The sequence below is a fragment of the Carassius auratus genome, chromosome 43 (assembly GCF_003368295.1).
Source record: "Carassius auratus strain Wakin chromosome 43, ASM336829v1, whole genome shotgun sequence".
NCBI classification, from domain to species: Eukaryota; Metazoa; Chordata; class Actinopteri; order Cypriniformes; family Cyprinidae; genus Carassius; species Carassius auratus.
The window spans coordinates 19,725,485-19,743,604 of record NC_039285.1 but is presented as its reverse complement, the minus strand read 5'-3'; the positions used below and the strand labels follow the sequence as shown (position 1 = coordinate 19,743,604).

General features: G+C 35.1%; 1 protein-coding gene across 1 annotated transcript in view; it reads right to left on the bottom strand.

The window, feature by feature from the left end:
* Positions 1–11,535, bottom strand: part of LOC113061848 (vasodilator-stimulated phosphoprotein-like) — a 40,958-nt gene extending 29,423 nt beyond the window's left edge. Inside the window, exon 1 of the mRNA XM_026231314.1 lies at positions 11,057–11,535. Within this exon, the coding sequence (XP_026087099.1) occupies positions 11,057–11,061 (5 nt within the window). The 5' untranslated portion in view covers positions 11,062–11,535. The remainder of the gene's footprint in view (positions 1–11,056) is intronic.
* Positions 11,536–18,120: the final 6,585 nt, after the last annotated feature.

The following is an 18,120-nucleotide window of genomic DNA, read 5'->3' as shown; positions in this document are numbered from 1 at the left end:
GGACACCAGACCAGTTTATCGCAGGCTGTTTATTTGACCACCGCACTTAACCTCAAGTCCCAACAGCAATCTCAATATTGTATTGATTCAAATTAGGGACAAATTAAGAAAATGATGCAGTATCTACTGTGGGAGTCAAGAATAGGAAATCAAGTACTACAACTTTTACACAATAGCTAAAATAACAAAAAAGAAAAGCCAAATGCCTTCCATTTGCAGTGTGTAGGGCCCCTATGATTTCTGCCATGCCTTGTTTTTGAAGGTTTTTTTTTCTTGTGCTAATATAGTGCTATCAAATTTCTTCGCATCTGTCTAGACTGTGCTAATAAAGACTAAATCATGGACTCCTTTACCACCAGGTCCATTAAACCCCATTACACTCAGTCTCTCTCTTTCTCTCTCTATTGGTCTCTGTCTCTCTCTCTCTCTCTCTCTTAAAGTGTGTTTAAAACGGTTGTTCTCTGTAGAACAGCTGGTCATTATGGTATCACCACCTGTGCAAATGTGTCTCATGCTGCGTCCCAATTCGCCGACTTATATGATTTCATTTAATTTTATTGCTTACCATATTAGAGAGAAATTAAGAGGCACGCTGATCTGGGTATTTAATGCGAAAAACTCTGCTCATGTGTTTGCATAATGATGCATTAAAAAAGTTAATGACCAAACGTATCTTTATAAAAGTTCATAATAATGCTGCAGATGAAATATAATGTGGATAACAGTAAATAAATATTTTTTCATCAAGTCAGACATTGATTATTTATCACTCCAACCCCTTTCTCTACCTGTCCGTCTCGCAAATATATAGTCTTTAACACTTTTTATGCATGTTTGAAGTTCTAATTGATTCCTCGACCAACACACAATGGGTTGTGGGCAATATTATTATTTAGAGTGAATATCAATCTGGATTTTGAATTCTAAAAGTAGTAGACCATCCGGGAATCTCTGACATTCCATTTCAACATACTATGATTCTGGACATACTAATTCTATTTTCGAATACTATTTAGGACGGATAGTTTGTGAATTGGGATGCATCATCATTGTTGTGTTATCTAGATTCATATGCTGAAAGTAAGTCTTCAAACAAGTAAGCTTACCATAGTAGGTAAAACAGAATTCATAACAGATTAAGGTACTGTTGTGTGTAAAATAAAATGCTTGGGCCCTACAACAACTTCCTGCTGATAAAGAACGAATCAACACAAGCCACACCAGACCCAACTGACTAAATTTTACTGTTTCACTGCTTTGTTGGCACCATGAGGCGTCAGCTTTCATGTTCAGCTGTTCAACAGATTAGGAGTCAGTTAGTTTCCTGGATGTCTCTATGTAAATCTGTCTCTAACATTTGTTGTTAGTCCCAGAGCAACACATTTCCTTAATATGAGGGGTTAGGTTTACATGCGTTTGAATTTCACACCAAAAAAAAAAAAAAAAAAAAAAATTCCACAAGAGATAATAAAAGCCACAAATAATTTAAGCTCCATTTCTTTTTCCCAAACTTATCCATCTTCTAAGATCGTTTGGTATTGTACTTGTCTGATTAAGCATAAGCAAATTTGTACAGTCAACTATTATAATCATCAGAATTTTTCTAATATATATATATATATATATATATATATATATATATATATATATATATATATATAGATAGATAGATAGATAGATAGATAGATAGATAGATAGATAGATAAAAATTTTACAATCAATAATGAGTGTGTCTTTATTAAACATTTTATAAAATTTTACAACAATTTCCAAAAATGAAGTGTAACTAGAAAAACCATTTAATAATTTATAATTTTATGATGAATATAAATTATAATATTACTAATTATTATATTAACAACTAATATAACTAATAACTTACAACACTAATATTCATGATGGCCCTCATAAGTCACCATAAGGGAGCCCTTAAAGCTTCTCTTTAGCTGATCATGGCAAGTTTAAAGGCACTTCTCATTACAAGTTTGGAAAGATGGTTTGTGATTTCTGTTGAAGATGGAACGACTGTCAATCACAAACTTCCACAAATCTCTTGCTCTTTTGTTCATGTTTAATAAATATTTGACTTTACTGTTCATTCACCTACCAGTTCTGTCCGGTTCCGTTTCACACACTTTACCATATTAAAATAATTTCAGAAGAATCTCTTCCAAAATCAGCACATTGATGTGTTTAAAGAGAATTCAGTTCTGATAAACATGGCAAATGTAGAATACAGTTAATTCACATGACATAAAACAAGCAATGTGGTTATCCTGACTTGAACACCAACAAATATTTAGCAAACAGTGTAATAGACAGATGTTGCCAGCTTTTAACACTAGAGAATTCAGTAAGCAACTTATGGCAATTCATGCACCTAATCTTGTCTAAGGGCTGTTTCCTCAGCCATTCAAAAACAATCAAGCTGGATAATGAACCAATCAGCAAGTGGTGAGGGCGTGACAGAGGTTTTGGAAGGAGGCCAGAGGCCTAGCTAAGCACTGTGGCCATGCGCCAGACTCCCATCAGAACAGAGGCCAACGGTGACCCCCACTACTGATCTAACAAGTGAAACATATCTCAAAGCACCTCTGAGACATCACATTACATTTGAATACAGAAAGAGAAGTGAGATTGTAATTATTATTATATCAGTGGTGCAAATGTGGAAGTCTTTCAATGACTTGGGTTCCCAAAAAGTATCGAAGTACTATAAATAAAACCAACCAACAAAACCAAAAACCCCAAGACTTAAATGACAGTATCATATCAGAAATTATGGTAAAGCAAAAAAAAAAAAATTATTATACATTTTAAATATATTGTATATGATTATATTATATGTAAACACATACACACACACACACATACATACATACATACATATATATATATATATATACTTATTTTTTTATGTAAGTACATAGTAGTTAAGGTCACCTAATATAAAGTGGGACCATATATATATATGTGTGTGTGTGTGTGTGTGTGTGTGTGTGTGTGTGTGTGTGTGTGTGTGTGTGTGTGTGTGTGTGTGTGCTGGGCACTTATTAAAATTATATTCACATGATTGTCTGTGATTAATCGCAATGTTATGCACAAAACTAATAATATATTTAAAAGTAATGTATTGTGCACTTTTTTCATTTCAAAAGTACTACTATACGAACAAAAGTGCGATAACATTTGGTTTGCAAACACTTTAAACAAATAAGATGCTTTTTACAGCAGTATTCCTTTTACATAGCAGCAGTTCAAATATTTATTGTATTTTATCTTAGCTTGTAACATTATGTAATTAAATAAAATAAAACAAGCTATTTGTCACTGCCAGGACATTAACATTTTTATAGAAAATATTTTATAGTATAGTCCAGAGCCTCGATCATAACATTATAACAGGCATCTTCGTAGTAGAGAGAGACCTGCATGATCGCGGGACCCATAGCAGCAGAGTGCGGCGCGGGACAACACTAAATGGGCAAGTACAGCCTTGTGTGTGCGGGATGCAGGAGAATAATTAGGATGTGCTCACACTAGACAATCTTAAAGGGGGGGTGAAATGCTCGTTTTCACTCAATATCCTGTTAATCTTGAGTACCTATAGAGTAGTACTGCATCCTTCATAACTCCAAAAAGTCTTTATTTTTATTATATTTATAAGAGAAAGATAGTCTGTACCGATTTTTCCCGGAAAAACACGAGCGCCTAGAGGCGTGACGTGTGGGCGGAGCTAAAGAATCACGAGCGCCAGTAGGCTTTTGAGTTGAGAGCGTTTGGAAGCTGTGACATTACCGTGAGGACAAAACCAACCAAAACAAACCATGGCTAACAGTCAGATTCAGCGTATATTTATGATCAAGAATCAGATCCAGAGGCTGAAATTTAACAAGAGCAGCATCAGCAAATGCGTCTCTATGTGGTATGTACTGAAACTGTATATATTTGCTTAGCGGTTTTGGAAAATGACTAAGTTCCACTTTATGTCGTCTTTTTTTTTTTTTTTTTTTTTTTTTTTAAGCTGTAACGTTACATGTGGAAAGTGCAGTTTGATGACAACATTGCATGTTGTTTACTTGATGTGCTTACACGCCGATAGCTAAGTTAACAACACAGAGATATTTGAAGCAGTTTTACTCACCGCATGTGGTTCCAACACACGATCGTGACCCTTTTCCGTTGGGACTGCATTATCCTTAAGAAATAAACGATGTGCAATCCGAAATGCAGGGAACAAACAAAAACACTTGCAAAACTCAGTTGATGCTCTGTAAAAATAAACTCCATCCACTGGTCTCTTAATGTTGTTTCTCTTTTGGTAATCTGTGCAGGGTTGTCTTGCCCTGGCAACCAAAAACACACTTCTTTTGTGACATTTCGCGACGCTCTTGCTCTGATCAGGCTGTGCTCAGCCTCTCAGTGCCCTGCTATACGGGAGCGTGCGCTCTTCCGGCAGAAGTGCCCTTAGACCCATATAAGGAAATTCCGCTCCATCTAACGTCACACAGAGCCATACTCGAAAAAAACTTTCCGAAACTTGTGACAAACCGGAAGAGGTTTTTTTGGAACAAAAATACTCCTTCAAACGTACAACTTAATTTTTGAAACTTTGTCCATGTTTAGCATGGGAATCCAACTCTTTAACAGTGTAAAAAACTCAGTATGCATGAAATAGCATTTCACCCCCCCTTTAACCATGCCGGAGCGCCTTTTTTTGGTGGTGCCTGGTTCATTTGACTAGTGTGATCGCTCTGTTTAGCAGTCCCTGGCTCTGTTTGAAGAGGTGTGCAAGAGCGCGGTTCAGTTATATATTGATCATTGAGTGTGAGCGCAAACCACGCCATAGCACAGATTTTGAAGTCGTGATTATTAGCTCGTTCTTTTCTATTAAAAATAACAGTGGACAGTGGACAGTTTGTAAATGCTGATGCTTAGCCTAAATAATTTGATCGGGAGCATCACCTCCTGTAAACCATGATTTGTCTGTATGTGTTTTCAGAGCCAGTGAGCCAAGGACTTCCACAATAATAAAAAAAACTGTGTTAACCCACGATACAGTTATTATCAGCATTAATCAACTGATGTGCGAAAACGCGTTAACTTCCCCAACCCTAATGTGTATATATATATATATATATATATATATATATATATATATATATATATATATATATATATATATACATACATACATACACACACACATTTTTTGTATATTTGTTTTTATAAATAAAATTGTATTTTATACCAAAATAGTAGTGAATAAATTATATTTGTGTTCTTAAACAACTTGTATATTTGCATATAGTTGTATACACAAGGAGAATTTATTCACTACTATTTTGGTGCAATTCTTCAGGATTATGGGCTCAGTTGTTACAAGCTGCTTTACCGTAAAGTAGTCATACAATGAAACCTATTATGTTGCCTTATTAATTCACATTTTTTTCTAAATTTGTTCTACAATTTGCAATTAGCAATGAGATTTGTATGGCAAAGTACAGCACTGCATGCGTGTTTGTAGTGTCTTTGTCTTATTCAAAGCAGAAATACTTTTGAATGCATAGAGGGTCAGTCAGATTAAAACACATCTGAGCTTTCAAAGTCTATGTGTGATTCATTGATAGCATTAGGTTTGCAATTCCAAAGATTTACTATGGGCCAGCACCATAAACAATACCAAAGAGAATCAGGACATGTAAAGACAAAAGAAAGGCTGTAATTACATGGTTCATGAGGAACAACAATTGAAATGAGGAAGTCATTTTTGGTCTCGGTCCTAATACAAGACTGTATGAATGTACAGCAGTGGGGTAGGATGGGAAGTCCTCTACCTACAGAGGAATTATTGAAAATTAAAGCACACTGTGCATATGCTGTGTTGAGCAATAGAGTCTCTACAATTAGTAAAGCTACTAAAGTAACGACTTCAAAAATAGGAAGTTATCACACTACTGAGAAATCTGATATGTTTCACACACACACACACACACACACACACATATATATATATATATATATATATATATATATTTATTTCCTTTTTGTCTCTCATCAATATAATGTAGCAATACAATATTCTATTTCCATTTCCATCTCCACCTCAGCCTTCATCTTAATCGATTAATCTGTTGATTAGCCTATTTATTCAGCTAATAGGATAGAAATTAATTATTTAAAAAAATATAGTTTTAATCCATTATTTACAAAATGTTATTCCACATCCTGCCCAATGCTGTCATCTTAAAGCCAAATTAAAAATGGTACCAGAACACACAGATTCACTCATATAAACATAAAAATTAGACTCCATTTCGATAGTCCCTTTACTGTTACTGCTTTACAAACAGAACCATTCATTGTGTTACATTCAGAAATTTAAACCCACATTGATTGACTAAAATATCGGCTGATAACGATATCTAGACAGCAGGCTGACTGATACCTGATATAATGCTGATACATACATAAAACAATTGAGAGGTAGATATCAGCACATTAGTTATTCACAAGTTATGCACTGAGGAAATAATGTCTCAAATACATTAAACAGCACAATCTGTCAAAAGCACCTGACAGGAGCAGTCTCATTATGACTATATGCTTTTGTTTGAAGTACTTGATATAAAGCACTCTCAGGTTTAGGCCAACTCAAATTATACACTTTCTCTGCAGCAGCCCAGTCTGTGTCCAACACTGTATTTCAGATATTTTTATACATGAAAATGCGTTGTTCTCTCATTTATATCTCCATTATATTACCCATCAGTCAGTCTGCTCTCTAGATATCGGTAACAGCCATTGAAAAAGCGATTTTAATTGACCCTTTTGTTCTCCTCTAACATTTCAATATCTGATGGTTGGTAACCACTCGGGATCATACAAAATTAAATACCGGCAGTATCCAGCATGGGTCGCAAAGCCACCAGTGCCACCCTAAAGCCCTTTGGCCTGGAGAAGCAGTAGAGTGGAAGTCATTTAGATAAAGACATGCTGGGCGAGTCCCTCAGTCATCAGTCTGATAACAGCAGTGAATCACAGTCCTGCCATTAATCAGACAAGCACTTCCAGGATGACCGGCTGTGTCTCAGTGACAGAAATACACACAGGAACAAGCTGGACTGATTACACAGCAAGTGTGGAAAGCCAGCTGCACGTGGACCATCTGTGTGCTCGGGCTTTCATTTAACGTTGAAGCAGAGCTCCACAAGACAAAAAATAAAATAAACTGACATTGTCTCGTTTAAGAAACAAAAATAGGTGTCAAATAATTTTTTGAAGTGTCTGTAACAAAACAAGTGGACAAATAATGAAGTTTTCCATTTCCAAACTTGTCCGTCATTACTCAGACAAAACAGACAGTCCTAGCCCAAACACACACCATAACATCTACACCACCCCCAAATAACATGTGCTTCCTCATCTTGATATGTTTGGGACGCATCTATATTTTCCCATTACTCAATGTTTCTGCATCACTTTAATCAGTGTAAATATCATAAACCTTTCCACACCACTAATAGTCGTGACTCGAATGTCTCGAATGACACCTAATGTCAGCAATACCCTGTCACAAGACTTTTTTAGACCATTGCTGATCTAGTGGTGCAGAAGATAAACTGTGTGTCTTACATATTTTGACGGGATCGATCCGGGTTCGAAACTGCTTTTTGGCCAACTCAAAGAAAATAGATAACCGCCACTATTTGCAATAGGTATTATAAATGGCAGAAAATCCTGTTATTTTAACATGTATAGCTATTTGCACTTAGTGTAAATAGCCACTGACTTTTTTGATTACTGTCAGACTAATGCCGGCGATGCAATGTTGCCAGATATTGCTATCAAAAAAAAAAATCAAATATTTTGGAAATTAGATAAGATACAGTTATCGCTGACCCTAAACCGCAACTTCCTACTTCATTAACTTTCTAAAGAGTCAAATTAGGTGGAAAAACTAGTCAAAAAACCCTTACAATGGCTGGATCTGGCAACACTGAGGCTGCGTCTCGCGCTCTCACTCACAACTCTCTGAAGACTCGTTCACTTCGTAAGCGTCTCGCAGTGATCATTTTCATACCAAGAATGCTAAACTTTCTGAATTATAAATGCAGACATGCATATGAGGAGTCTAGCAGCAAATTAGTCAATCAGAGAACAAATTTTATTTTTGAACATGAAATATTTACCGAGGTCCAGACTGTAATGTAAATGTTAAAGCAATTGTTAGGGCCTTATGATTTCTGGGAGGCTGAAAATGCAGAGAGAATCACGGAATCAGCTATAAAATAAATAAATTAATTAAATTAAAAATAAAATAAAAATAAAGGAAATATTCAAAATGATCTTATTTAATTTTTTACCAGATTAATTAAATAGTACAAGTGATAAAATTGCATCAAATAAATCATTTTTATCATTTTGGGGAAAACGGATTTCATAGGGGCCTGAAAAGCAAATCTTGGGCTGCTCACACTGTTTGATCAGTTCTAAGCAACTAGTAAATGGCAAGCTTTCACTTGTATATTAAAAAAAAAAAAGATACAAATAAAGAGGACCGTGTTAAGGGTTTGAACATCACTGAAACTTTGATTGTTTGCCTGGAGGTCAGTGACTTTGCCTGCGTTCCCATGAATTCAATACTGGGCTTCCCAAATGACACGGTCAGTTTGAGAGCCCATTGTTGCATTGGGTGGCCTGGTGAAATTCAAAACGAGGCGCTAACCGCTTCACTGCTTTCTGATACTGACATTCCATAACATGACAGAACAATAAACTTGTAAATGTGACAACATTCCATTCTTCAACTATTATGCAAGCAGACCCGACACAGTAAACTCATGGTAGCACACGTGCTCTGCGCTGACCCCGGCACCCTTTGCTTGGACCCAGCAAGCCTCCCTGAACCAAGTTCCCTGTGTGCCACAACGGATATATGCCATGGAGCCCATGCTGCCTGATAACGTTGCTGAACTAAAATTTGCATGGAAATGCATGGCTATGCATGGCTGAGGTTTTCGGCCATGCTTATTTCAACATTTTTATTTTTGGTGAGAGACAGATCTAAGAGATGCATTGATGAAAACCCGTCAGGCAGGTTACTGTTGTTATTTACATAGCAAAATGAGTGTTTTAAATTCTCAAGATGTCGGAAGAACATGCCATGTGTTGGCATTTCCCTCCTTTAAACAAAACTGGATGGTTGCACAACTCTGCGTTTACGTCCACTTCAATAGAATTTCATATAGGCTAAACCAAATAACAAACTAACAATGTTTTAAAAACACATAAAACATATTAAAGTCATGACGTAAAATGAAGAAGAAATATTTCTGACCAACACTATTAAACAAAAACGAATTTGTGACATTATCTAAAGCCCATTAACTCCTTTATACAGATGGTTTGATTTTCTTGCATCATGCTCTGAAACATTTCAAATCATTCTGGAGAACATCAAGTTTTATTTCTGTCAGTATTTAATAAGTCCACTTTTGCTTTAATAACAGCAAAAGTGGACATATTAAATTTTATTAGAAAACAACATCAATTCACTGGTGGTTTAAGACCGCAGACTTGTCTGGGCATGGCAAGAATTGCATTCAAAATAAAGTTGTTTAAACTAAAACTTAACTAAACAAAAAGTGCCCTTGAACTGTGTAACTGACTGCACAGGCCGCAGCAGGATGTGGAATTATCAGGCTGTGCTCCATGTATGGAAGCTTAGTTCCGGGTACAGCCCTGACCGCAAAATTACCTCTCCTACTATTGCAAAGGCTTTTCTCATGAACATTAACATAAATATCTGACGTTCGCTACTAGTTGACCATCCCCTGACCTAATTAATATTCATGAGCCAAGCTTTCCCCACAGTAGGATTTGCGATTTCTCACCGCGGTCAACTCCCAGAACAGAAAGAACCGGGAGGACTCGCCAAAGAGGACTGGCTGTGTTACCAAAAGCCAATTTATCGCTTGACAGCTGCATTTACAACATGTACAATGACCAACTTCGTGTACACCGCCTGAGGACACAGTTATCGATATTAGTTAAATTGTGCGTTTTGTATAACAATGTTAATAATTTTATTCAAAATATTGCATCTAGTAGACTGCAAAATACAGGTGCACCTTAGGCTATATTAAAACTACAGTTCCAAGTTTTATGAAAAAAATAAATAAATAAAAAAAAACTTGTTGAAATAAGTTCACAAAAACGTGCAATGTATGATAATACTGTAAATAATAATAATAATAATAATAATAATAATAATAAATATATAAATAAATAAATAAAAATAATAATAATAATAAATATATATTATATATATATAAAACATATTTTAAAAAGTTAAATTAAATGTTAATTTATTTATTGAAGTATATAGGCTACAGTAGGCTGTTATGTTTATTCAACCCAGCACTATGAGTTTGTATACATAAACAATAAACTATTGAAAAATGAATAGGCTACTTGTATAAATCTCAATATCAAAATTCTCTTTCTAATCAATACATTGTGCTAGAAGTATACGACAAGGCTAGAAATGGCTAAAAATAAACAGAGAAAAAAACAGTTTTTAAAGAGGTAGTTCTAAAATCATATAGCTTTAAATGGCAAAAGTCTGTATTAAACATGTAAAGGCATTATTCGTTCGAGACGGAAAAGGGCTGCCATTTCGGTGGCATGGTTCGTTCATGATTCAAACTCATTCAAAAGTATTTCATGAAAATCAGTGCAGAATTATTAGTCAGTGTTCATAGTAGCTTCATTCACCAGCTAGCGAAGCAACGCGATTAAGAAAGAAACTCTCTAGCTGTCAAAGCAAGACAAAACGAATGACTTGGAGAGTGTAAACAACTAAGAAAAGACACACTTGCTCCTGTAATGACCCATCTCCGACAGGAGCGAGTAACAGAACAGAAAGTGTGTAACAGACCGGGCTCACACACTCGGCCTCAGTCATTATCGATACTGTGTTACATTGTAGCGCGCAGAACTAAGTACACACACACAAAAGCGACGGCACCAAATGTGCTTTGACGCGCTTTACCTCATTGTTCGACGACAGCGGGGATCCTCTTCAGACGTAAAGCCGAACTTCCAGAGGAGAAAACAGTAGAGAAACCGACGAGATCCTCATGGATCAACCCACGGAGGGGTCTGGTGTTTTTGTTCAATCTGTGGGAAGAAGGATAAGCAGCACAGCACGATGATTTCCTGGTTGAGGAGCGAAGGAGGGGGTTGGAGGTGAAGTGTGGATAGAGTTGCTACTGGAGCTGGGTTTGTTTCAGCTCTAATCAGTATCCTAGACTCGTGTCTCGCTCCGAGCAAGGTCTGCACATATTCCGGCTCGTGCACTCGTCTCCATTCGCGCTGCTGTCTGGAAAGTACGGACGAGGATTTCGACAACTCCTCCTGTTCGCCGGTCGGTCAGTAAACGTTCAATTCGCGACCGAAACCCAACCTGCTCATCGACTCTCTGAGGGAGAGCTTTCATTCCTGTCTGTCTCCCCCTCCCGAGCTGAAAAACAGGCAGAGCAATGTTCTCATCCACTCCCTAGCGGCCGAGCTCCATAATCCCAGCTCTGCGTTACAAATTCAGTTCTGCTAATGGGAATGGCACGACGAGTTATATTTCTGACTAAACAGTTTTTAATATAATGTGCTGTGTCTTACATTACACATTTTGTTTTATGTATAGCCTATACTTACAGTACCCGCGTGAAATGTGTATTGTATGTCAGAGTGTGTTGTATCATTTTCAAAAAGTGGTAATACCATGAACTTTTATCCTGTTCCATGGTGATACTTTTAATGGATCTAAATCATTTTGTTGATTGCCTACTGAATATTTAAGTGTTTATAATCCAATAAATGTTAGATGATATCAATGATCAAGTATATCTTTCAAGAAACGAATAATTTAAAACACAGTTAAATGTAATCTTTAGCAAATCTCAAAATTAATATCCATTTTCATACTACACAATATAATGGTGTGATGCCTTAAATCACTTGTGCATTTAAAACTTCTCTTTTTTTTAGCAACCATCCATTTATTATATACAACTTATTCCTCCAAGTAATACTGGCTAACAGTTATTAGCTGTTGTGATCTATCGATCTATCTATCTATCTATCTATCTATCTATCTATCTATCTATCTATCTATCTATCTATCTATCTATCTATCTATCTATCTATCTAAATCTATCTATAAAACTGTCTTTATGTGACAGTTTATAAAACTGTCTAATTATGTGGCAAGTCATTTCAATCAAAAAAGAAAAACAACTGAAGAGAAATAGCTTGCATATGTAAAGATCAAATATCACAAAACTTTCTGCCATTTCTTTAGATAAATGGAAAATATCCAACCATGTGTGTCACATCTGCCACCTACTGTCTGGTTGGTTGCCTCACTCTCTATCACAAATACACAAATAGTTTTTGTCTCATGTCTGGAAGTCTATTAAAAATATATGGATATGTCTGACAAATATGTCAGATTATAAACAGTCTATAATCCTCCAGAAGGCAGTTTACATCACTCACAGACGTGATTAAAAACAACAACAACATTTGAAGTAATTATGTAAGCCTATGATAATTACATAATCAGATTTTCTTCCTGTCAGGCATGTCATTTCGGTTCAGAGGAGAGCACATGAGAGAAGACACAGATGTACACTATCAAAAGACCTCTTGTAGTGTGTTTGTGCATGTGTAATGTGAATTATACACATCTGACTGCTTTGATAAACGTCTTATCTAAAAGGAAACTAGTGAGTTGTAATTTTAGGCTCACCCCTCCTCCATTGAGCCACTTTTACAAGCTCCCATTCTGGCTCTGCTTCCATGGCACAGTTTCACAGGATAGAGCCTCGGACTCTGTGGCCTTGTAACATTCTTTACATGCTTCCAGAATCATGCTTTTAAATGCAGATGTTATTCAAATATGAGACAGACTGCAATGAAGCATGAAACACCATCAGGAGAACGCTGTGCATGTGCAAATTGTGTGAGTGTGTTTATCACAGGCTGACAGCTAGAAGGAAATTATAAAGAATTTCCAAAGGCATTCTGGGCAAAAGCCAAACAACACGGACCCAGCTTATGAACACTGACAAATGTATGAGCAGTCTGCAATCACTGGACTTGTGCTCAAAAAAAAAAAAAAAAAAATCTTCTCCTATATTTTCCAGCGTCAATTTCAAAGCCTTGACAAATATAAATAATGGTTTATTACGTCACCTAGTGGACACTCTTTGGCTGTACAAAAACAATAAGTCATTTATCCTGTTTACCACTAGATGGGGATGTAACTACAGATACGAGACAGCCTATTATTATTATTATTATTATTATTAAAAAACGGCTATTGCAATTGAATTAAAATACATTTTTAATAATTAAATACTTTGGTCTGAGCAATCTTCCCCTGTCCCTGTATTCTCTGAAAAAAAGGTCCAAAGCTGTCCCTGGGACCATAGCTTAATAATAAAAACACATTGTACTCACTGCTAAATATTAGTACATTTTGAAATTGTAACGACCCAGTGACAGTTATGTACCTTCATTATTTATTAATTTATTAATATTTTATGTTTATTTATTTATATTTATGTTTTTTTTTCTGGGTTCTATAATGTTAAACACTGACCATTTTAAGAAATATTCTTAATTTGTCTTTCTCAAAAGGCAATGTTTTAAACAGAACATGTTATTGTTTTAATTTTGTGATTTTATCATTATCAATATCACAATTTATCGTGTCAGTAGGAATGGTTGTGATGAACTCTGTGATGTTTTGTTGTGTGAGTTGGCTCGCGGCAGCAAAACATGTCATCTCGTTCGGTTAAATTGACAGAAATCATATAAGAAAATCTAAATGTCTAAAGATGGGTTAGAAAACATTAAATGATATTCTGTTAGTCACCTAAGACCATGTGCTCAGCGATGACCAACTCTCCATCTTCATAATTTTATGCATCCTGTTAATTTCCCATCCAATTAATTATGTTCCTAACAATGTTGAATAAAACACTCCTTAAAATGTAGTATATATGCGTACACTTACAAATATTTCCTTAATACAACACAAAGCAGGGTTAATTTAGTAGCCTATCATTGAGATGGGCTAAAATATATTTACTTAAGTTGTTTATATTTTATTTTATTCGGGGGAAGTCTATTTTATTTCAAGTAATAAACTGTTTTATGGCTTTAGTTAAGTATAATATCCCTGAAACACAAAAACACGTTTATTGGTACTGCGTAATAGAAATGAATCAGGTATAACTAACATGGTGTGTGCACAAACAGACAGAGAGAGAGATAAGGAGCGCACAAAATAGCGTTTGGGAAGCCAAAGGGTGGCAGTTTGTGCATCATTGCGCACCTGATCTCGCGGCTGCGGAGCTGCTTGGAAACAAACTGCGGCGTGTTGCGTGTTGAGTTACTGCGCGCGCGATCGATGGCTGACGTGAGAGCCCGCCCCGCGCCCGCGCGCCGGGCGACAGTATCGCGTTGCGCGCGCGGGGGAGACAGTATCGACGCGTGACCGATCGCTATCATAATCACACTTCCCCTCTTATCGCCTCAACTTGCTGAATAAAACATTGCGCTTTCTTGCCAAGAGCAGTGACTCCGAGCAAACTTGTTCAAGTTCATTTTTACACACACCGAGAAAGCAGAAAAAATTAGAAAGATGACATGGGTAAACATCTTGATACAAAGCACCTATATCTGTAACTAATGTGCTTGTGTTGTAATTTCTATACTGTTCAGACTTTCAGAAATATGCTCCGGTCTGCCTCGAGAACTTTATTAATTATAACAGTGGAATATAAAGGTTTCTAAAATTTCCATCAAATTTCAGTGTTGTTATATTTCAATATTCATTGTGAGTTGTTCTTTATGATTTCTTTCTATTGCTGCTTCACATTACATTACATTCCTGTTAATGTCTTACGTTACGCATTATAGGCTACTCAAGTATTCATTTATTCTCTTTATTTCCATTGACGTAGTATATTTTTCTTCATTTGAGAAATAAGAAAGTACATCTTGTTTAATGATGTTTAGATAAGATGTTGGAAACTTATTTTCTGCAGAAATAATTGACATGCAAGGAAGTTTGCTCAGATCGCCTTCTGTCTAGTACTGCGTGTTCTTTTCCAAGAGCTGATATTTGCCATAGAGTGATATTTGAAAATTGCCAAGATCTGCTGTTTCTGCTCTGAGGGTGTAAAACCACAGCCTCATCTGTATTTTATCTGATCATTGCACCTCATGTCCTCTTGACCTGAGCTGATTTGAACTTCAGGTTAATTCAAGTGGAGGAAAACATTTGGCAAGAAGTAGTGACACAATGGATATTATATATATATATATATATAATTCTAATTGGCCTTTCAGACAGCTTCTTCTTTTCTTCTACATGTTGCATGCTCCAGTCCAGACTTCTGGAGATTATTATACTGAGATTAGAGCACTTTCTTTGAGATTTTAAGTAGAATTTAGGCAGTTTGAACTTTGTAAGCCTTTTCATATATATTTTCATATTTCATTTCTGTAATTATCATTTATGATTTTGTCTTAAAATTACAATATCACCTGAAATACTTCGACTGCCTGGATTTTAGTGCATCAAGGTGTTGAATGGTTTGTTCATTTTTTATTTTTATTTTTTTTTACATTTCCATTAGAGAAGTGAAATTAAGATATAAAACGTTAAAATGTTTCCTGAAAATTGCTTTTTTTTAATTTGAGTTGATATATTATCCAGAAAACTGAGTCATAAAATGATGGGAATCTGAAAATGTACTGAATATTAGGAATGACCCTAATGTTGGAGTCTAGAAGAGCTTCAGTGGGTTTCATGGATGTTGTTCACTAATTAAGCAGTAATCTACCAACAAAAGTAAATATGCACTTTTCACTATTTTTGCTGTTTGTTAAAAACAGATCCCAAAACCCTAAAAATGTAGCCATCAAAAACAAATGGATGTGGCATTTTTAATGGAAATAGTTTCAACTCATAAAACAAGGAGTTATAGAACTTATATGCCTAACTATATTTCAGGAGTTTGTGTTTTCAAATGATGCTAGAAGAAAACATCTAAAACATAGAACCACGTAAATATGACTTTCAAATTAAAATTCCATTCCATCCTGTATTTTGTGGTTATTCACATTTCCATTAACAAGACAGCTTTTTTTTAACACTAAGAACAAATGTAAAAAAAATACAAAATAATAATTCTACATTTGTAAATGTATAACATGTTTTTTTACACTGACAATTCACAAGCATTTTTTTATTTTTCAAAAAGTTTAGTTTTTATATTTTGTACAATTTCACGGGATTAAGAAGTTCACACAATGTGGTTTTGTGTGGACTGAAAATATAATAGTTATTATTATTAGTTATGATGATAAATATGATGGTTATATAGTAGTTTGGTACCATGGTAAATTTTTTAAAAGGTGGCAGACTCACTGAATTATGCCCTGTTTAACATAAAAGCTTTAGAACAAGTGAGAAAACTAAAATTAGCAAACACACAGTGCCAAATTAATTTAATTTACATTTCTGGAGCAATAATGAGCCAGTTTTTTAACTGGATGATCAATAATTTATCGAGTGATAGAAGTCGCAATGAATCAAGTCATAAAGAAGACAAAAGTTAAATTTTTAGGTGTGTGCCATAGGTGGGTTGTACAGGATATTACATCATGCGTTGTTTTATGGGATTATTTCTGTGTACAATAATGTAGCTGTCAAGAAAGTGGAGAAAATATTTTTACTGATAACAGACACTAATATGCAGTAAGGTCAGGAAGGTTTTTTGTTTTTCCTGCCTAGTAAGGATTAAGTTTTCACTGCTGAGTGATGAGTATTTATGTTTGAGACTGTACATATCATGTTGTATAAACAAACCAAGGTCCAATAGACAATTCACCACAGAACGATTCACTGTTGAAAAAAAAGGACATGACCAAAACACTGCAGACTTAAGCCTATAAATCACAATTTTGACAGCATCTCATGATAAGATCTCAGGCTGAAGTCAGGACTCTAGTATTCAGAGCTTCGGGCAAACCCACACGCAGCGCCCAGGTGCAGCGGCCCGGGAGAAAACTCCACGTCTCGCTGTCGGACAGGAGGAACTGCAGAAGTTTGTGAATCTATACTCAAAACTTCATTTTTTAAAGCATGGAGGCTCCTAGTTAATTTTAAGGGATGCGTATCCCACCCATCACCCATTCACTGCTGACCAGGCATAAATTCAAGATGCTACAAAAAGTAAAAGCTGTGTGGTGTGGTAGAAATTATGAGTTTAAGTGTATTACTTACAATATCATAAAAGTAATATAATTAAATATTACATCTAAATATATATATATATATATATATATATATATATATATATATATATATATATATATATATATATATATATTTCTTTTATATATATATATAATATATATATATAGCTTTTAAATATATTTTGAAATTATTTATTCTTGTTGGCAAACAACAAGTAAACAAATTCTTGTTTACTTTTGGCTGTTTTTATTTGTAATTTTTTTTATTGAAAACTTAACTCCGTTTACACTATGGTACATTTTTCAGGATTTTTTGATGAAGTCAAGGCTCAAAAGAGCATCATTTATTTGAAATAGACATTTTTGTAACATTCATATCTTTACTTTTTGGGAATTTAATGCATCCCGACTGAATAAAATTATTAATTTCTTTGAAGAAAAAAAAGAAAGAAAAAGAACTGACCCTAAACCAGTTTTTTGTTTTTAATAGATCTGAGCAATAAATATTGTGATGATTTCCTAATCAAAAAAAAAAAAATTTTATCTAACCCTTATTAACAATTGATATAACCTATCGAAGCAGACTGCATCAGTTTACATTTGTTTTATCCAGTTTTGTATTAAAACACATTAAAAGAATTGAATAAATATGATACCAGTGGATCACAATAACTCAAAGTGATACACAGTGTTAGATTTTCCCCGTTCCACTGAATATTTAAGTAACCTGACTGAGTGATTTCCTGAGACTGTCCTCTCAGGTCAAGTCCTGAGGTAACC